At 40.0% G+C, this 15,017-nt stretch overlaps 1 protein-coding gene across 3 annotated transcripts in view; it reads right to left on the bottom strand.

Moving 5' to 3' along the window:
- The window catches only part of PDCD4 (programmed cell death 4), a 28,426-nt gene extending 16,253 nt beyond the window's left edge, over positions 1–12,173 (bottom strand). The window contains exons 1-3 of one of the 3 annotated variants that reach the window (XM_035724256.1): positions 12,022–12,173; positions 7,205–7,310; positions 813–1,115 (exon numbers count right to left, since the gene is read on the bottom strand). In XM_035724256.1, the coding sequence (XP_035580149.1) occupies positions 813–1,115; positions 7,205–7,247 (346 nt within the window). In that variant the 5' untranslated portion in view covers positions 7,248–7,310; positions 12,022–12,173. Of the gene's footprint in view, positions 1–812; positions 1,116–7,204; positions 7,312–12,021 lie in introns of all 3 variants that reach the window. The other 2 variants (XM_027596178.1, XM_027596179.1) reach the window with 2 other exon arrangements.
- Between the last annotated feature and the right edge of the window lie 2,844 nt (positions 12,174–15,017).

Raw genomic sequence — 15,017 nt, 5'->3', positions numbered from 1 at the left:
TCTCTCAAAATAAATAAAATCTTAAAAAAAAAAAAATAGATCATTCCACTCCAGTATCCAAAAGAGAACTGAAGAGAACTCAGGGGCGGGGGGGGGGGGGGGGGTAGTCTCACTGGCTCACTTGGTAGAGCATGCAACTCTTGATCTCGGGGTTGTTAAGTTCGAGCCCCATGTTAGGTATAGAGATTACTTAAAAAATAAAATCTTTTAACAAATTAAATTGAATGAATGAAAAGGAAGAACAAACGAACGAACTCAGAACCAGATCTACGAAATCATTAAAATTCTGATCCACTTATTACCAATCTAATTTATATTTATCCTATATTCTTAACCAAGGACATAATTACATTCATTAGACAATAGGTATGATTAATTGTTTTTAACTTTTATTTATTAAGTAATCTCTACCTGCAATGTGGGGCTCAAACTCATGACCCCGAGATCAAGACTGACATTCTCCACTGACTGAGGCAGCCAAGTCCCCCAGGTATGATGATTTTCTGACCCCACTTTCAAGCAAAGTTAGTGAATACATGCACAATTCATAACTGTACAAAAAAATCCATGTGTATTTTGCTGAAAAAAAATAAAGTTCTGCTCAAGAAAACAACCTCCTCCAGAAAAAAAGTTCAACTTAAAAAAAAAGTGGGATGCTCCCCAGATTATTACTTTGTAAAAACATACATAAACCATAAAATCTTACATTATCATTGTTTAAATTTCTTGCCTTCCTAGAACAAGGAAACCATGGTTTAAGTATCAGGTCATATTGTTTTCTATTTGTTTCTTTGGACATGGAATATACCAACCTTTCTTTGGTAGTCCCCTTCCTTTCCCAGATCTGGATCTCCTATCTAGCAACCTTCCCTTTGGACTGGTTGGTACAGTTACTCCACTTCTAAGGGCTTCACTTCCATTATCACTGACTGAATCGCCTCTGCCAGAGTCCCGGGATGAGTTTTTCCTCAGGCGCCTTTTTGCCTTGGCATTAATTCTAGCTTCGTTAATGGAGGATGCCGAAATCCAATTTCCATTTATCTCATTTTTTATTTCTTCAGTCCCAGCATTTTCTTCATCACCAGAAAAGAGAGAGTCGCTTAAATTATCAGGATCTTAAAAAGGAAAATGAAGAAAGAAAATACTACGTAAGTACTTTAATCATCCACTGTTACACCAGTTATCATCCTAAGTTATATTAGGTTGAATCACATGAAATTACTGTTTTTTAGGTAACAGTCACATATTGGCAATTTCATATGATTTGATCTAATAAATGACAACTAAACAGGATTACTTTTCACCTTATCACAGAAAGTAAACTAAGTGAATTTTGGTCAGCAGAGTTTAATGAAAGCATATTATATGTTTAGAAAATAAAATCTATGTTAATATACAACCACACATAAAACCTTTAGACTTTTGTGAGCTAACAGAGTTAAGCAATTGGAGATAGTAAGAAAATACTAAGAATCTTGAGAGAAGAAAGATAAACTATTATTTACAGAATGCCTACTAGCACTGTGCTGGATGTTTTGTCATTTACCCACAAGTTTGAGAGCTATTTATTACATACAGGATCATTAATACAGATAAGGAAACTAAGGTTGAGAGTGTTTAAATAACTTCCCAAACAACTCATGATTAATTACACTTAGGAAATATTACTAATCCAAAGAGCCTGAAAGGTATTTGGCAAATAAATGATCTGTTGAGGATTCATTGCTTTCAAAGGTAAAGTTTGGGGCGGGGGGGGAGCTTGCTTTCAAAGCTCTAATTCACCTCTCCAAACTTGACTTGTATCATGTATCATCTTCTGACAATCTTCCAGGCTACATAAAATTTATACATTATTCCTTGAAAGACAGCAACATATTTGGAGTTTCAATGGTCCCGTTGAGAATGTCATCCCCACTGCTCTTTTCACTTACCAAAATCCTTTAGGATATACTCGAGTTTTATTTCCTCCATAAAAACTTTCCTAACAATTCTAGCCACAATAACCCTAATGCCCACACGCCATTCATTTACATCACGGAAACCACTTTATTTCTAATTTATGTAGCAGTCTTGCTTTTCCAAGTAAGTCATAAACCTCAAAAGAGGAACCATGCCTTTACCTGTACTTCTCTGTACTCAGCACCTAACAGAGTATCCTTCATACTATCAACTCAAATATCTGTGGAGATCAATGGCATGGAGACAGTTGGCTTTGCTCTGAAAATTTTCTAAGTCAGTGAACTACTGATTAGTTACCCTTGAGCCAGAGTTTTGTTCATTATGGCTAACTCAAGTCAGAGTTGAATCTCTCAAATGGTTTTACATTTCCTAAATGTAATTAGACTGTGTCAAGTCCATGTGTATAGGTTTTAACATGTTTTAAGATAATATGTGGAAACTGAAAATTTTTAAATGAACATATAAAAAACAAATGTGTTGAAATCTTTATAATTCTTGACAAAAAGTATAAATGTTAAGAACATTCTGGTAATCAAAAAACAAACATAACAGTAAGTACAGTCCAATTACATCATTAGTTTCCTAGTCTCTGTGCCTTCAATCTTCAAACCATATCCAAACTGCATGAAAACTGATTTTCTAAAACATGCCCCCACTGAAAACTCTTTGAAGATATTCCCACTGGGTCAAAATAAAGTTTAAACTCATTACCTTGTAACTTAAGATCCTTCATGATCTTGCCCCTGCTTACATCATCAGAGTAATCGCTGACCATTCCCACATTCAAATGGTCAGAGCTTAAATTTGGTATCACAGGTAGTGATGGGGGGATTAGTTTAGCAGAGAAATACAGAATATATTAGGAAAAAAAGAAAATATAAAATGGAAGACCAGCAGAGAAAATGTTAATCCATTCACTAACTAACTGAAAAGATCAAGGGTAGTAACTTTGGGGTAAATAAGAAAGTGACGCTCAAAGAAAAATAAGGAGCTTTTAAACAGAAAAAGCATGAAATGTAGTCTTAAAAAAGTTTTTAGGCTAAGACAGGGAAGTTAGAGTTAGAGGGTGAGTTTGAGACATCATCACAACCACCATCATAACTAAACGACTGCAACTACTGGTAGCAGTAGTTGTCACAGCAGTAGTGCAACTTCTTTTGTCATTACTCTCATCGTTGTTACTACTAGATACCAGGTTCTATGCTAGGCACTTTACATACATGCTCTATAATCTTCACGAAGCTCTATTATGAAGCTGTTTATCTTCAATTTACAGACAGAAGATGTTTCATAGAAAAGTTACATATCTAAAAAGGATTGTGGCCAGGATTCAAATCCACATTTAAATCTCAGATGATTCTAACCGCAGAAAATACAGAGCTAGAGTACAGCAGAGTAGTGACAGCTAAAGAGACAGGACAAGTGAGTGATTATAAAGACAGAAAAGCAGAAGAGTTAAGAGGAAGGAGAAAAAAAGACCAGAGATCAGACAAGTTAGATGGAATTTCAAGTAAGAGCAGGCTGTTGAAGAAAACATGAAACATATTGCTTTCATTATTCTATAATTACGGAAAACCACTAAACTCATCCAGAAGATAAAGGACATCAAATTACAATAAAATGTCACTTTAATAATATTTTTCTCTTTTTTTTGTCTTTTTTTTAGATTTTATTTATTTATCTGAGAGAAAGAGAATGAGAGATAGAGAGCACGAGAGGGAAGAGGGTCAGAGGGAGAAACAGATTCCCCGCTGAGCAGGGAGTCCGATGTGGGACTCGATCCCGGGACTCCAGGATCATGACCTGAGCAGAAGGCAGTCGTTTAACCAACTGAGTCACCCAGGCGCCCCAAAATGTCACTTTAAACTGTCACTTGGAGTACTAAAGTATTCAATTTCAACACATTTCCCACAATTTTCATCTATTTTAATTTTCAAATATGTTCATATGACTGCAGGAGAACACATCTAGGTATATTTTATCTATGAGCTTATTTTTAACCCCTGTTTCTATCAATTACTCTTTTGTATTTTGCTATTCATACTTACCTAGTTTTTTTTTTTTTTTTTTTTTTTTTTTTTTTTTTTTTTTTAAGATTTATTTGAGGGCTCCTGGGTGGCTCAGTTGGTTAAGCGACTGCCTTTGGCTCAGGTCATGATCCTGGAGTCCTGGGACCGAGTCCCGCATCGGGCTTCCTGCTCAGCGGCGAGTCTGCTTCTCCCTCTGACCCTCTCCCCTCTCATGCTCTCTATCTCATTCTCTCTCTCAAATAAATAAATAAAATCTTTAAAAAAAAAAAAGATTTATTTGAGAGAGAAAGTGTACACACGAGCAGGGGGTGCAGGATGGAAAGGGAGAGAAATCCTCAAGCAGACTCCCCACTAGCATGGAGCCCAATGCAGGGCTCAATCCCAGGACCCTGAGATCTCCTGAACTGAAATCAAAAAGTTGGCCACTTAACCGACTGAGCCATGTAGGTGCCCCATATTTACCTAGGTTTTAGGGTTCCATAACCACTACTGATCTGACTTTAAGAAAACCAAAATACAAAAGATAAAAAACCTGAGTACATAATGTGGTGACTTCAAAATTGTTTTCCAGTGTGTACTAATTCCCCTTCTAAATCCTCTGGTATCTCAGTAGTAACCAATCTAACTTACAGTATTACAGAAGCCAACAATCAAATTTTCTTTTTTTTTTTTAAGATTTTATTTATTTGAGAGACAGAGAATGAGAGAGAGCACAAGAGGGGAGAGGGTCAGAGGGAGAAGCAGACACCCCGTTGAGCAGGGAGCCCGATGTGGGACTCAATCCAGGGACTCCAGGATCATGACCTGAGCCGAAGGCAGTCGCCCAACCAACTGAGCCACCCAGGCGCCCAACAATCAAGTTTTCAATTAATGGTCCACTGATTGGCATAATGAGAATTAACAATATTAACACATTTCATTTGTTACATACAAAATATGTGCTATGGGCATGACACGTATACACTATAATTTCATTTAATCCTAACAATAAACCTACAGAGAGGGCATTTGTACCCCAGTTTTATACACGAGAAAACTGAAAGTCAGAACAAATAACCTACTTCCCCAAAGTAACAGACTAATACAATAGTCTGACTTGGGACTATCTGCTACAGGAAGAATTTATAGCAAAGGTCTGTCTTAGGCCCATCCAAGTATTAAAGAACTACAAGTCCTTTATACTAAGGTAGTTCTGGTCAGGTATCAAGAACAGGGTTCAAAGAACTAGGACTTGTTATAGACAGAAAACAAAATATATAAAAACTTAAAGAGTCGTGCCGTCTCACAGACATATAATGTAGGTCAAATATGTAATTTTAAATTTCCTAGTATCCATATTAAAAAGAAACAGGTGAAATTAATTTTAATATATTTTATTTAATATACTAGATGTTATAGACTTTGAACATAGAGTCAATATAAAAAGTTATTGAGGTCTTTCACATGTATCATATGACCTCACTGATATGAGGAATTCTTCATCTCAGGAAACAAACTGAGGGTTGCTGGAGTGGTGGGGGGTGGGAGGGATGGGGTGGCTGGGTGATATACATTGGGGAGGGTATGTGCTATGGTGAGCACTGTGAATTGTAGAAGACTGATGAATCACGGATCTGTACTTCTGAAGCAAATAATACATTATATGTTAAAAAAAAAAAAGAACAAGATAGCAGGAGGGGAAGAATGAAGGGGGGGAAATCAGAGGGGGAGACGAACCATGAGAGACTATGGACTCTGAGAAACAAACTGAGGGTTCTAGAGGGGAGGGGGTGGGGGGATGGGCTAGCCTGGTGATGGGTATTAAAGAGGGCACGTTCTGCGTGGAGCACTGGGTGTTATGCACAAACCATGAATCATGGAACACTACATCAAGAACGAATGATGTAATGTATGGTGATTAACATAACATAATAAAAAAAAAAGAGTGCAATAAAAAAAAAGGGGGGAAGTTATTGAGGTCTTTCATTCATACTAAGTTTTAAAATCTGGAATGTGTTTGCCCCTACAGTTCATCTCAATTCAGACAAGTCACATTTCAAGTGCTCAATAGCCACATGTGGCTAGTAGCTATCATACTGGGCAGTGCAGAAAAGCAGCAATTATTTATATGTGAAATATATTCTTAAAAATATATTCTTACCATCCCCACTTCAATGAAGCAGGAATATGATGCCCATTTATAACCCTAATAACAAGTATTCACATAGCTATTGTATATAGCAGCACCAAAATAATCAATTACTGCAATAATTTTTCCAACTCTAATCTTCTAGCACACTTTAAATCAGGCTTATAAATACAAAATGGCAAGAGGTTTCAACTTCAAACTGTCTGTTCAGATCAAAGAAAACTATGTAATTTGTACATAATGAATTATTCATTGAAAAAATACTATAGTATTAAAAAATGAAGTATGATAAATATATTTAAATTACAAAACAGTGATCTTTTCAATACTAATAAAATTATAAAGCAAAGAATTATCTAAAATATACCAATAGGAAAAGCTCTCACCATTCAGAATATCGCAAAATCCTAATTAAGATTATTGTGAAAGTTATAAATACATTTTAAGTTGTCTGAAGTTACTCAACATTTAAACCTCTATTCCACAAAACCATTTTTATGATAATGTGCTATTGAAGCATCATGGAAAATCAAGAAAAATACCATAGGTAATATAATATATAAATTATTAATTAGGAAAGAGATCAAAGATACCAATAATAGTTTATATTATAGAAATCACTAGCTCATTTGAAAATATTAATGAACAGGTTCACTATTCTTCTCCATTCTGTTAAATACAGTTTATTATAAATAGTAGAGAATAAGAATGTATGGAATGTGAAAGGACAGGCAGAAAAATAAGGACATGTGAAGAATTTCTATAAAAAGAAGAATAAAACTGGGTGACTCCGGTTAAGCGTCTGCCTTCGGCTGAGGTCATGATCCCAGTCAGGCTCCCTGTTCAGCAGGGAGTCTGCTTCTCTTCCTCTGCCCCTCCCCCCAGCTTGTTTTCTCTCTCTCTCTCTCTCTCTCTTAAATATTAAAAAAAAAAATCAAACTTGATTTTAAAAATATAACTCACTTTCTTGTAGTATGAATAAGATGGTTTTTAAAGTAAAGATGGTTTTAATACTATGTTTTCTAAAATTTTGTAGGACCTCAAACATGCTCACAATACAGTCAAGGTTGAAAACATTCTTACTTACCTGTGGGGTTTACATTCAGTATTTGCTCATTTTCTATATCCATTGTTCCTTAATGTCACTTGCACTGATTAAATTACCAATGGAAGTCTTCCCTTGGAATCTGTTTCCTTAAAAAGAAAAAAGTTTCAGTATCTTCCAAACTGACAAATTGAATTTACTTAATCACTGTAAAAAAAAAATCAGCACATAATTTCATTTTTCAAAAAAGAGCTCTCTTCACTTTGAAAAAGAGTTTATCACTATTAACATTTAGTTTCAGTCTTCCTGACAAATGTATCTGGGTCCAAAAAAAAAAAAAAACCCATGTTTCTGAATGTGCCAAAGCACCCCTTTAACTTGCAAGTAAAAGATGTATAAACATATACATGTTTATTTCAAATTAAAGCAGTATATACATACTCCAAATTTTTTAGGACTACCAGGACTCATAATTAATCTGATGTACATAATACTGGATAGTTCACTACCAATGAATTGTAAGAACTACTACAAAATGGGGTGTCTGGGTGGCTCAGTCGTTAAGCGTCTGCCTTCGGCTCAGGTCATGATCCCAGGGTCCTGGGATTGAGTCCCACATCGGGCTCCCTGCTCAGCGGGAAGCCTGCTTCTCCCTCTCCCACTCCCCCTGCTTGTGTTCCCGCTCTCGCTGTGTCTGTCAAATAAGATCTTTAAAAAAAAAAAAAAAAAAAGTACTACAAAATGCAAGCAACAGTTTTGATCAAGCATATCACATGACTTAATTTTTCACACTACAACGTATCTGAAGGCAGACAGGTCTGCCATTTCATCACCTAGGTGTCCATAATTAGTTATAAGACTTTGAGACTGGGAGAAATTTTTATAAATGGTGTTTTCTACAATGAGAGTATTATTTTCATAATCTGAAAAACCCATTCTTTTTTAATTTTTAAAAAATTTTTTAAAGATTTATATTTAAGTAATCTCTACAGGGGCGCCTGGGTGGCTCAGTGGTTAAGCATCTGCCTTCGGCTCAGGTCATGGTCCCAGGGTCCCGGGATCGAGCCCCGCGTCGGGCTCCCTTTTCGGCGGGAGGCCTGCTTCTCCCTCTCCCACTCCCCCTGCTTGTGTTCCCTCTCTCGCTCTCTGTCAATAAATTAACAAAATCTTAAAAAAAAAAAGTAATCTCTACACCCAATATGGGGCTCAAATTTACAACCCTGAGATCAGGAGTTGCATCCTCTACAGACTCAGCCAGCCAGGTGCCTCCCCATTCTCTCAAAAAAATAAAACAAACAAACAAAGCCCTTGCCTTTAAAAAAGAAATAAGGACAATGGCATTAGCATCTCCGTATTATAGACCTCAGTTTCAAAATGGCTTAAAAATTATTAATGCTGAAGGTCTTGATGAAATCTTATTTAACTTAGTGATATAAATCGAACGTTACTTGAAAGACTATCAAAATATATTTTGATGAAAACTATTAACAGAAGGTGTAACCAAATGATTTTAGAATCTCTGTAAATATTTTTAAAATAGTTTTACAGTACTTAAGCATTCATCTGTTCAAGTCATACAGGTTAGATATAAGCCCTCCCAATCACAATCATTTCACTAGCAGTGTGCTTTCAAGATATAAAATGAACAAATTAATGAAAATTTAATCATAATATATATGATGCCTCCTGGGACTCGACTTTTTTTTTTTTTTAAGTAAACTCTATGCCCAATGTGGGGCTCCAACTCATGGCTAGGAGACTGAGTCACATGCTCCACAGACTGAGCCAGCCAGGTGCCCCTCAACTTTTAAATTCCTTAATATAAACTATTTTAACATCTTAGAAGTTTGTAGTCCTTTGATCCAGAAAAGGGTATTATTTTGTAAAACAAAAATAAACACACCTTAATGCTACAATGATAAACCTAATATGGCATAACCCTTAGGCTACCAGGATGCTATCATACCACTTAAGAAAATAAGAAAATGGTGAGACCACTCTCCAATTCTACTCAGAATAAACAGACTTAAGTGATTCTATATAATGATTTTTCAATATCATAATTTCCACCAACTCTGGATTTAGGGGAGAAAAAATGACCCTTAAAGATATGTATATAGAAATTCATATAAATATATAAACAAAAATGTTTACAAACCTAAGCATTTAGTGTTCTCCATGTCTGAAAATGCCATATCTGTTTCATTTTATATGAGTTACATGTTACAGGGAAGTGAAAATGTCTTATGGATGTGTATGAGCTTTTTAAACTAGAGTTACATTAAAAAGTCTTTTTCATACTTGATGCAAGTAGAATCTTTTGAGAATACTTTCTGCAGGACCTAGCTACTAAAGGAAATGAATTATAACTGATGTTTATAAAGCCTTTTATAATTCAGAGAATTTTACAGGCATTATTTCATGTACCTCTCAGAACAACCTTGAGCTATTTACTCCACTTTACACACAACTGAACAAATTCAGAGAAGGTAGGTGATCTGTCCAAAGAGAGACAGCAGAGACAGCAGCTCAATGGAAGAACCAGAACCCAGACCTTCTCAATCCAGGACTGCTTGCACAAGTTCAAGCCAAGATTTTAATATCCCACAAGAAGATTCTTTTTTTGGGCTAACAGAAGCTTATTAAAACAGACTCTTGTATCAAATCTTTAAATACTACTTTCCAAACACCAAAAATAATATTTAAACTATTACACAAAAGACATTCATTTGGGCAAAGAAAACTATTAGGTATGACTATCATCTATAACTTACCATATTTTTTTTTTAAGATTTTATTTATTTATTCATGAGAGACAGAGACACAGGGAGAAGCAGGCTCCCAAGGAGCAGGGAGCACGATGCGGGACTCGAACCCAGGTCATGACCTGAGCCGAAGGAAGACGCTTAACCATCTGAGTCACACAGGCACCCTACCATATTTGTTTTTATTAAGTAATCCTAACTAGGGGGAAAAAAAAAAGCCTCGTGTCTTTAGGCAATGATAACGCAATCAAGAACTCAGTCACACTTGATAGGAACACAGACATTTTAAGAATTTAGAGAAAGATAAAAAAAAAGAATTTAGAGAAAGATAAAGATACATTGCATGTTTTTCCTCCCTTCAAAGTAGTGGAGCTTTTTTCCAGTTTACTTAACAATCCATAAGATTTTTGCCCCAAACTTAGCAAAAACATAAAGCAAAAATTCTAAACGCCACATCCTTAAAACAATAAAATTAATTTTCAATAAGAAAGCAAAAGTATGCACAGAAGTTTGACAAAATTAAGGCTAACATTAAAGCTTTCATTTCTTCAATGTGTTTTACAGAAACATACAATCAGAAGTATTCAAATGTCATGACATTCCCCCAGGAGATAGAGCCTCACCTTCCCACCCTCCACCCCCCCCCAAAAAAAAACCTGTTTCCTGAAATATACCTCATAAACCACTCTGAGTTTCTGGAGTCAAGTTTAGACCATATGTTAACCAGAAAATTATTTGTATTCATTCCAGAGCTCCAATCACAGCTCATTAGCAACTTAAAATAAAATCAGCTAAAAGTATTCAACCACAATGATGCAAAAGCAAGCAGTACAGAAAATATCAAAGTGTCATTTATTTTTGCACTCCCAGCAACTATTTTTCCTTTCTCATGACTACAACAGAAGAACCAATCAAAATATAACTCCAAGATCCCTGCTGAGATAGTTAGGGAATTTAAGAAACCTACAATGAAGGAAGGTTAAGGACATAAATACCAATAATTAAATTTAGAACGCATCTGCAGTGCTCCCCTTTTAGAAAAGTATACGGTGGTTTCTAAAAAAAAATTACATTAGTAAGAATGCCAAAATTCTAAAACTTAGAAGTAAAAATACAAGTAAAAACAGGCGGTGACTTTTTTTTTTTTCTCCCCACACGACGCTGCATTTTTGGTCGTTTTAATCATTGCAGATACTGCACAGTTGCTGGTTACATAGCCAGTTCTCACAAGGGCACGGGAGACGGGAGATACTGACTTCTGCAGACAGTTTTCGAAGCTCTGGGGGGAGGGGGGACACACGACCCCTCTTCATGTACACTGCAGCACCAAACTGACGAATGCCGCAGAAACGGCCGGCCTGCGTTTCACAGAAAGAGGGCTCCCTTCCTGTCTTTGTTTTCTCTGGGAGATTTTCACTTAAGACTAAAAAAGCGACCCTTCGCCGAAGTCCGCGCAGGGCCGGGGAGGCGGGCAAGTGTCCGCCTCCGAGCGGCCCCTCCCGCAGCGGCGGGCCTCTCTCTTCGCAGCGGGCGCAGGCCGGGACCCCGCGGGCCCCACTCCAGGCCGGCCCCGGGGGAGGCTGGACCGGAGCGGCCGGGCCTGGGCTCCGGAGCGCGGGCCGAGGTCTGGGAACGCCGGGCCGGGGCCCACCAGGGAGGCCACGGGGGCGGGGAGGGCGCGAACCTTCCTCACAGGATTTCAGTCAGGCCAGAAACACGCCTCCCAACGTCCCCCCTCAAAGTAAAAATGAAAACCCGGCCTTCGCGGGGGATGAGGAGCAGCCCCTCGCTGGCTAGCGCCCCGCACACCCGGCTAAGCGGGGAGAGGGTCCGGGAGGGGGCGGGCCGGCGCCGCCGCGCTCCGGGGCCCGCCCTCCGCAGCCCGGGGCGTTGGGGCGGCCGCGGCCCTGCTTGCGGGGCTTGGAGGAAAAAGTCGGACCCCCGCCCACCCGACCTGGCCCCGACCCGGGCCGCGGCCTCAGGCCCTCTACCCGCCCCCCCCCCACAAACGTGCGGCGGCCTCCGAGGAGAGACGGGGTTGAGGGGAGAGAGCGCAGTCGTTCCAAGCGTGCGAGCCGCCTCACTGGTACTGACCCCCTCGGGCCGCCGCCGCCACCACCGCCGCCGCCGCTCACCCAGGTCCCTAGTCCGCCGGCCCAGACCCCGCACCTCAGCTTCTACCGCCGCCTCAGAGCGCCTCTGCCCCCTCTCGCTCTGTTTGTTTTTGTTTTGTTCTACCCAGTAACACGGGGGCGAGAGAGCGGCGTTTATTGGCCGAAGCGAGGAGGTCCGCTGGCCAATCGTGGTGGTGGAGCGGGAGCTGAGAAGGAAAAAGGGAGGGAAGTGAAACGTGGAAAGCTGGGCAGGGGCGCCAAGGGGCGCATGCGCGTCGGGCTCCGGGAACTGGCGGGAGTGAGAGCCGGGCGGGAAGCTGGGGGCGGGAGGCTGGGAGGCGCGGCAGGATACAAGCGTAGGCGATAGGGCAGTGCCTTGGGGTGAGGACCAGGCTGAGGCTGCCTTGATCTGCTCACTCATTCCTCTCCCAGGGCAGTCAGCAATCCCGGCTAAATGCTGAGCTTCTGGAGGGTCCCTGCCTCCATTTCCAGACGCTTCTCAGGCGAATACCTTAATCTCTACGGTCTTTATCTCAGTGAATGTCCTCATCCCTTGAAGATAGAAATCACTCCCATTTCACAGATGAGGAAAACAAACGCTCAAAAACTCTTTGAAGTCCCTGTGCTAATCGTGGCTAGTTAGGCTCCTGGGATTCAAACTCCCACAGTCCCACTCCAAGACTGGGGTTCTCAATCATGGCTATAACTTCTTTATTGAAACCTGTACCCCGGTACCCCGCCTGGCTGTTGTTGGGTGTCTTTCCTCCTTAGCTGCATTCTCTTTGGCTTATCTTGTGCTCTCATTCTTCTCCTTCCCTATCCCCTGAGGAAATGACCAGAACCTTCTGCTGCCTGTGCTCTCAGGAAAGGATTCAGCCATTATCTCTGGTCAGATTTTCCGATTGTCTGACGTGCAACACCTGAATTGTCTGTTAGTCTTTCAGCAGCCAAACTGCTTCCTCCCCACCAGGGAGCTCCTTCCCCTGACTTAGCCCTTTCTGCCCAGTCACCCTGCCTGAGAGTCATCTCTAATGGTATTATTTCTCTGAACAACAAACAACAACAACAACAAACACCCTTTCAGGAGCCTCCCATTGCCTGCCTGGAGCGTCAGCACCTCAGCCAGGCATTCAAGGCCCCCCAGTGTGACTCTCTGGCCTGACTTTCAAGACTTTCTGGCCATGTCTGCACAACCTCCCAGTCCACACACCCCTTTGGCTGGAACCCACTTGGACCTCTCACTGTTTCATATGCGTCCCCACCTCCTGAGGGTTATCATATCACCTTGAAATGCCTCTCTTAACCCCCATCTCTGCCTGGTACAATCCTGTCCGTGCTTCATGGCTCTCCCACGCAGGCTTTCTTGAGCCTCCTGACTTGATGTGAATTTCCTGTCTCCTGATTCCTACCAGTAATGACTTGTACCTCTGGGGACACCGAAACATTCTGCCTGGCATTATGTTATGAGTCCCTGTCCTAACTCTTCTCCCCGTTAGACTGGCACCTTCTTGAAGGCAAGGCTTGTGTCTTACTCATCTGTTATCATTGTAGGTCTTAAGAAGATGCCTTGCACATTTCCTGTACTGGTGCAATAAAGATACTTTGATCTGAGTTCACAAAGTTTCTCAACATTTCCTGCTCATCCCCACCTCCTGGGCAAGAGCCTCTTGGCATGTCCAGCATCTGAATTAGCCTTATGAGTCACTTTTACTTTTTTAAAAACAAAGCTCCCTGGTCACTCAGTTTGGTTTTGTTTTTGTTTTCTCCATCAGCTGCAGCTGTCTCCTTTCTTTTCTCTGACATGGCTCATGGATCCTTCACTGAGCAGTAACTGCTGGCTCCTTTTTTTCACCCATCCACCTTTCTCCACATTTTTCCTTTTCTCCCTCCTTTTCAGTTCTTTACTGTTTCCTTCTTCCTCCCTGCCACCAACCTCCTCTGACTTTTGCTGGGTTCTTTCATTTACTCATTCATTTAATGCATTTATTAAACACCTATGGCATACGCAGGCTGCAACGGGCAAGCACCTGAAGATCTATGAGATAATAAAAGAGAGGGATATGATTACCCATATTTAAAAGCCCCCCGCTAAAACAACCTAAAGCTTTCAGAAAATTACCCCAAAAGAACCCATTATGGAGTAAAATGTTCATATCCTTTTTTACCCATCATCTCTACACATGAGTTTGACATCCCAGGACCCACCTTAGAGAATGCCCCTCTAGCTGGGTTTGGTTGACCAGTTTGACCCAGATCCCCCCAAAAATGGGATTCTAGTCCTAGTTCCCCCACTAACTACCTGTAAGAACTTCTTAGGCCTCTGTTTTTTTCACCAGTAAAATTCAAAAATTGGGTTTAATTAGTAGTTCCCAAGATATTTTCCAAGAACGTGAATTTTGTGGAACTTTAATAGATATCATGAAAAATATGTGGGAGGGACTATTCCATAATCAAATCAACCTGTAAAGAAATTGTTTTAGTAAAGTTAAAGCCGGTTTTTGGGGGGGCCCCAACTCTTCTCAGTATTTTTAATAAGCTAATGAGCCTTGAGAATCTTGAAAGACCAGAGTAGGAAGCTAAGTAACACTCCCCAACCTATTTAAACACAGAGGTTTTTTTTTCCCCAAGATAACCCAGAATCAGTGTTACTTAGAGACCAGTTTGGAAAATATAGATGACATCCACTATCATTAATATTCCTTCCAGGTGTATTAAACACTGGCCACCTGCAGCTTTGCTAAACATTAAAAAATAAGAAGCTGAAAAATAGAAAAGTATCCAAGTATGAGGAATTTTTGCCCATCAAATCAATCTGCAAATATTTATTCTGTGCCTGTTCTGTGAAAAACACAGAGCTGATCCAGCTGTGTTCTTGGCAAAAGGCATTATGTTCTACCTTAGGGTAAGTAGTGTCTGAAGCATAGAGCTGCCCAGGCCTCTGGGCCACAAAGGACACTTTCATTTCACATTTTAATT

Source organism: Zalophus californianus, chromosome 15, assembly GCF_009762305.2.
Source record: "Zalophus californianus isolate mZalCal1 chromosome 15, mZalCal1.pri.v2, whole genome shotgun sequence".
Taxonomy (NCBI): Eukaryota; Metazoa; Chordata; class Mammalia; order Carnivora; family Otariidae; genus Zalophus; species Zalophus californianus.
Note: the sequence above shows the minus strand (reverse complement) of the source record. Positions and strands in the feature narration are given on the sequence as shown.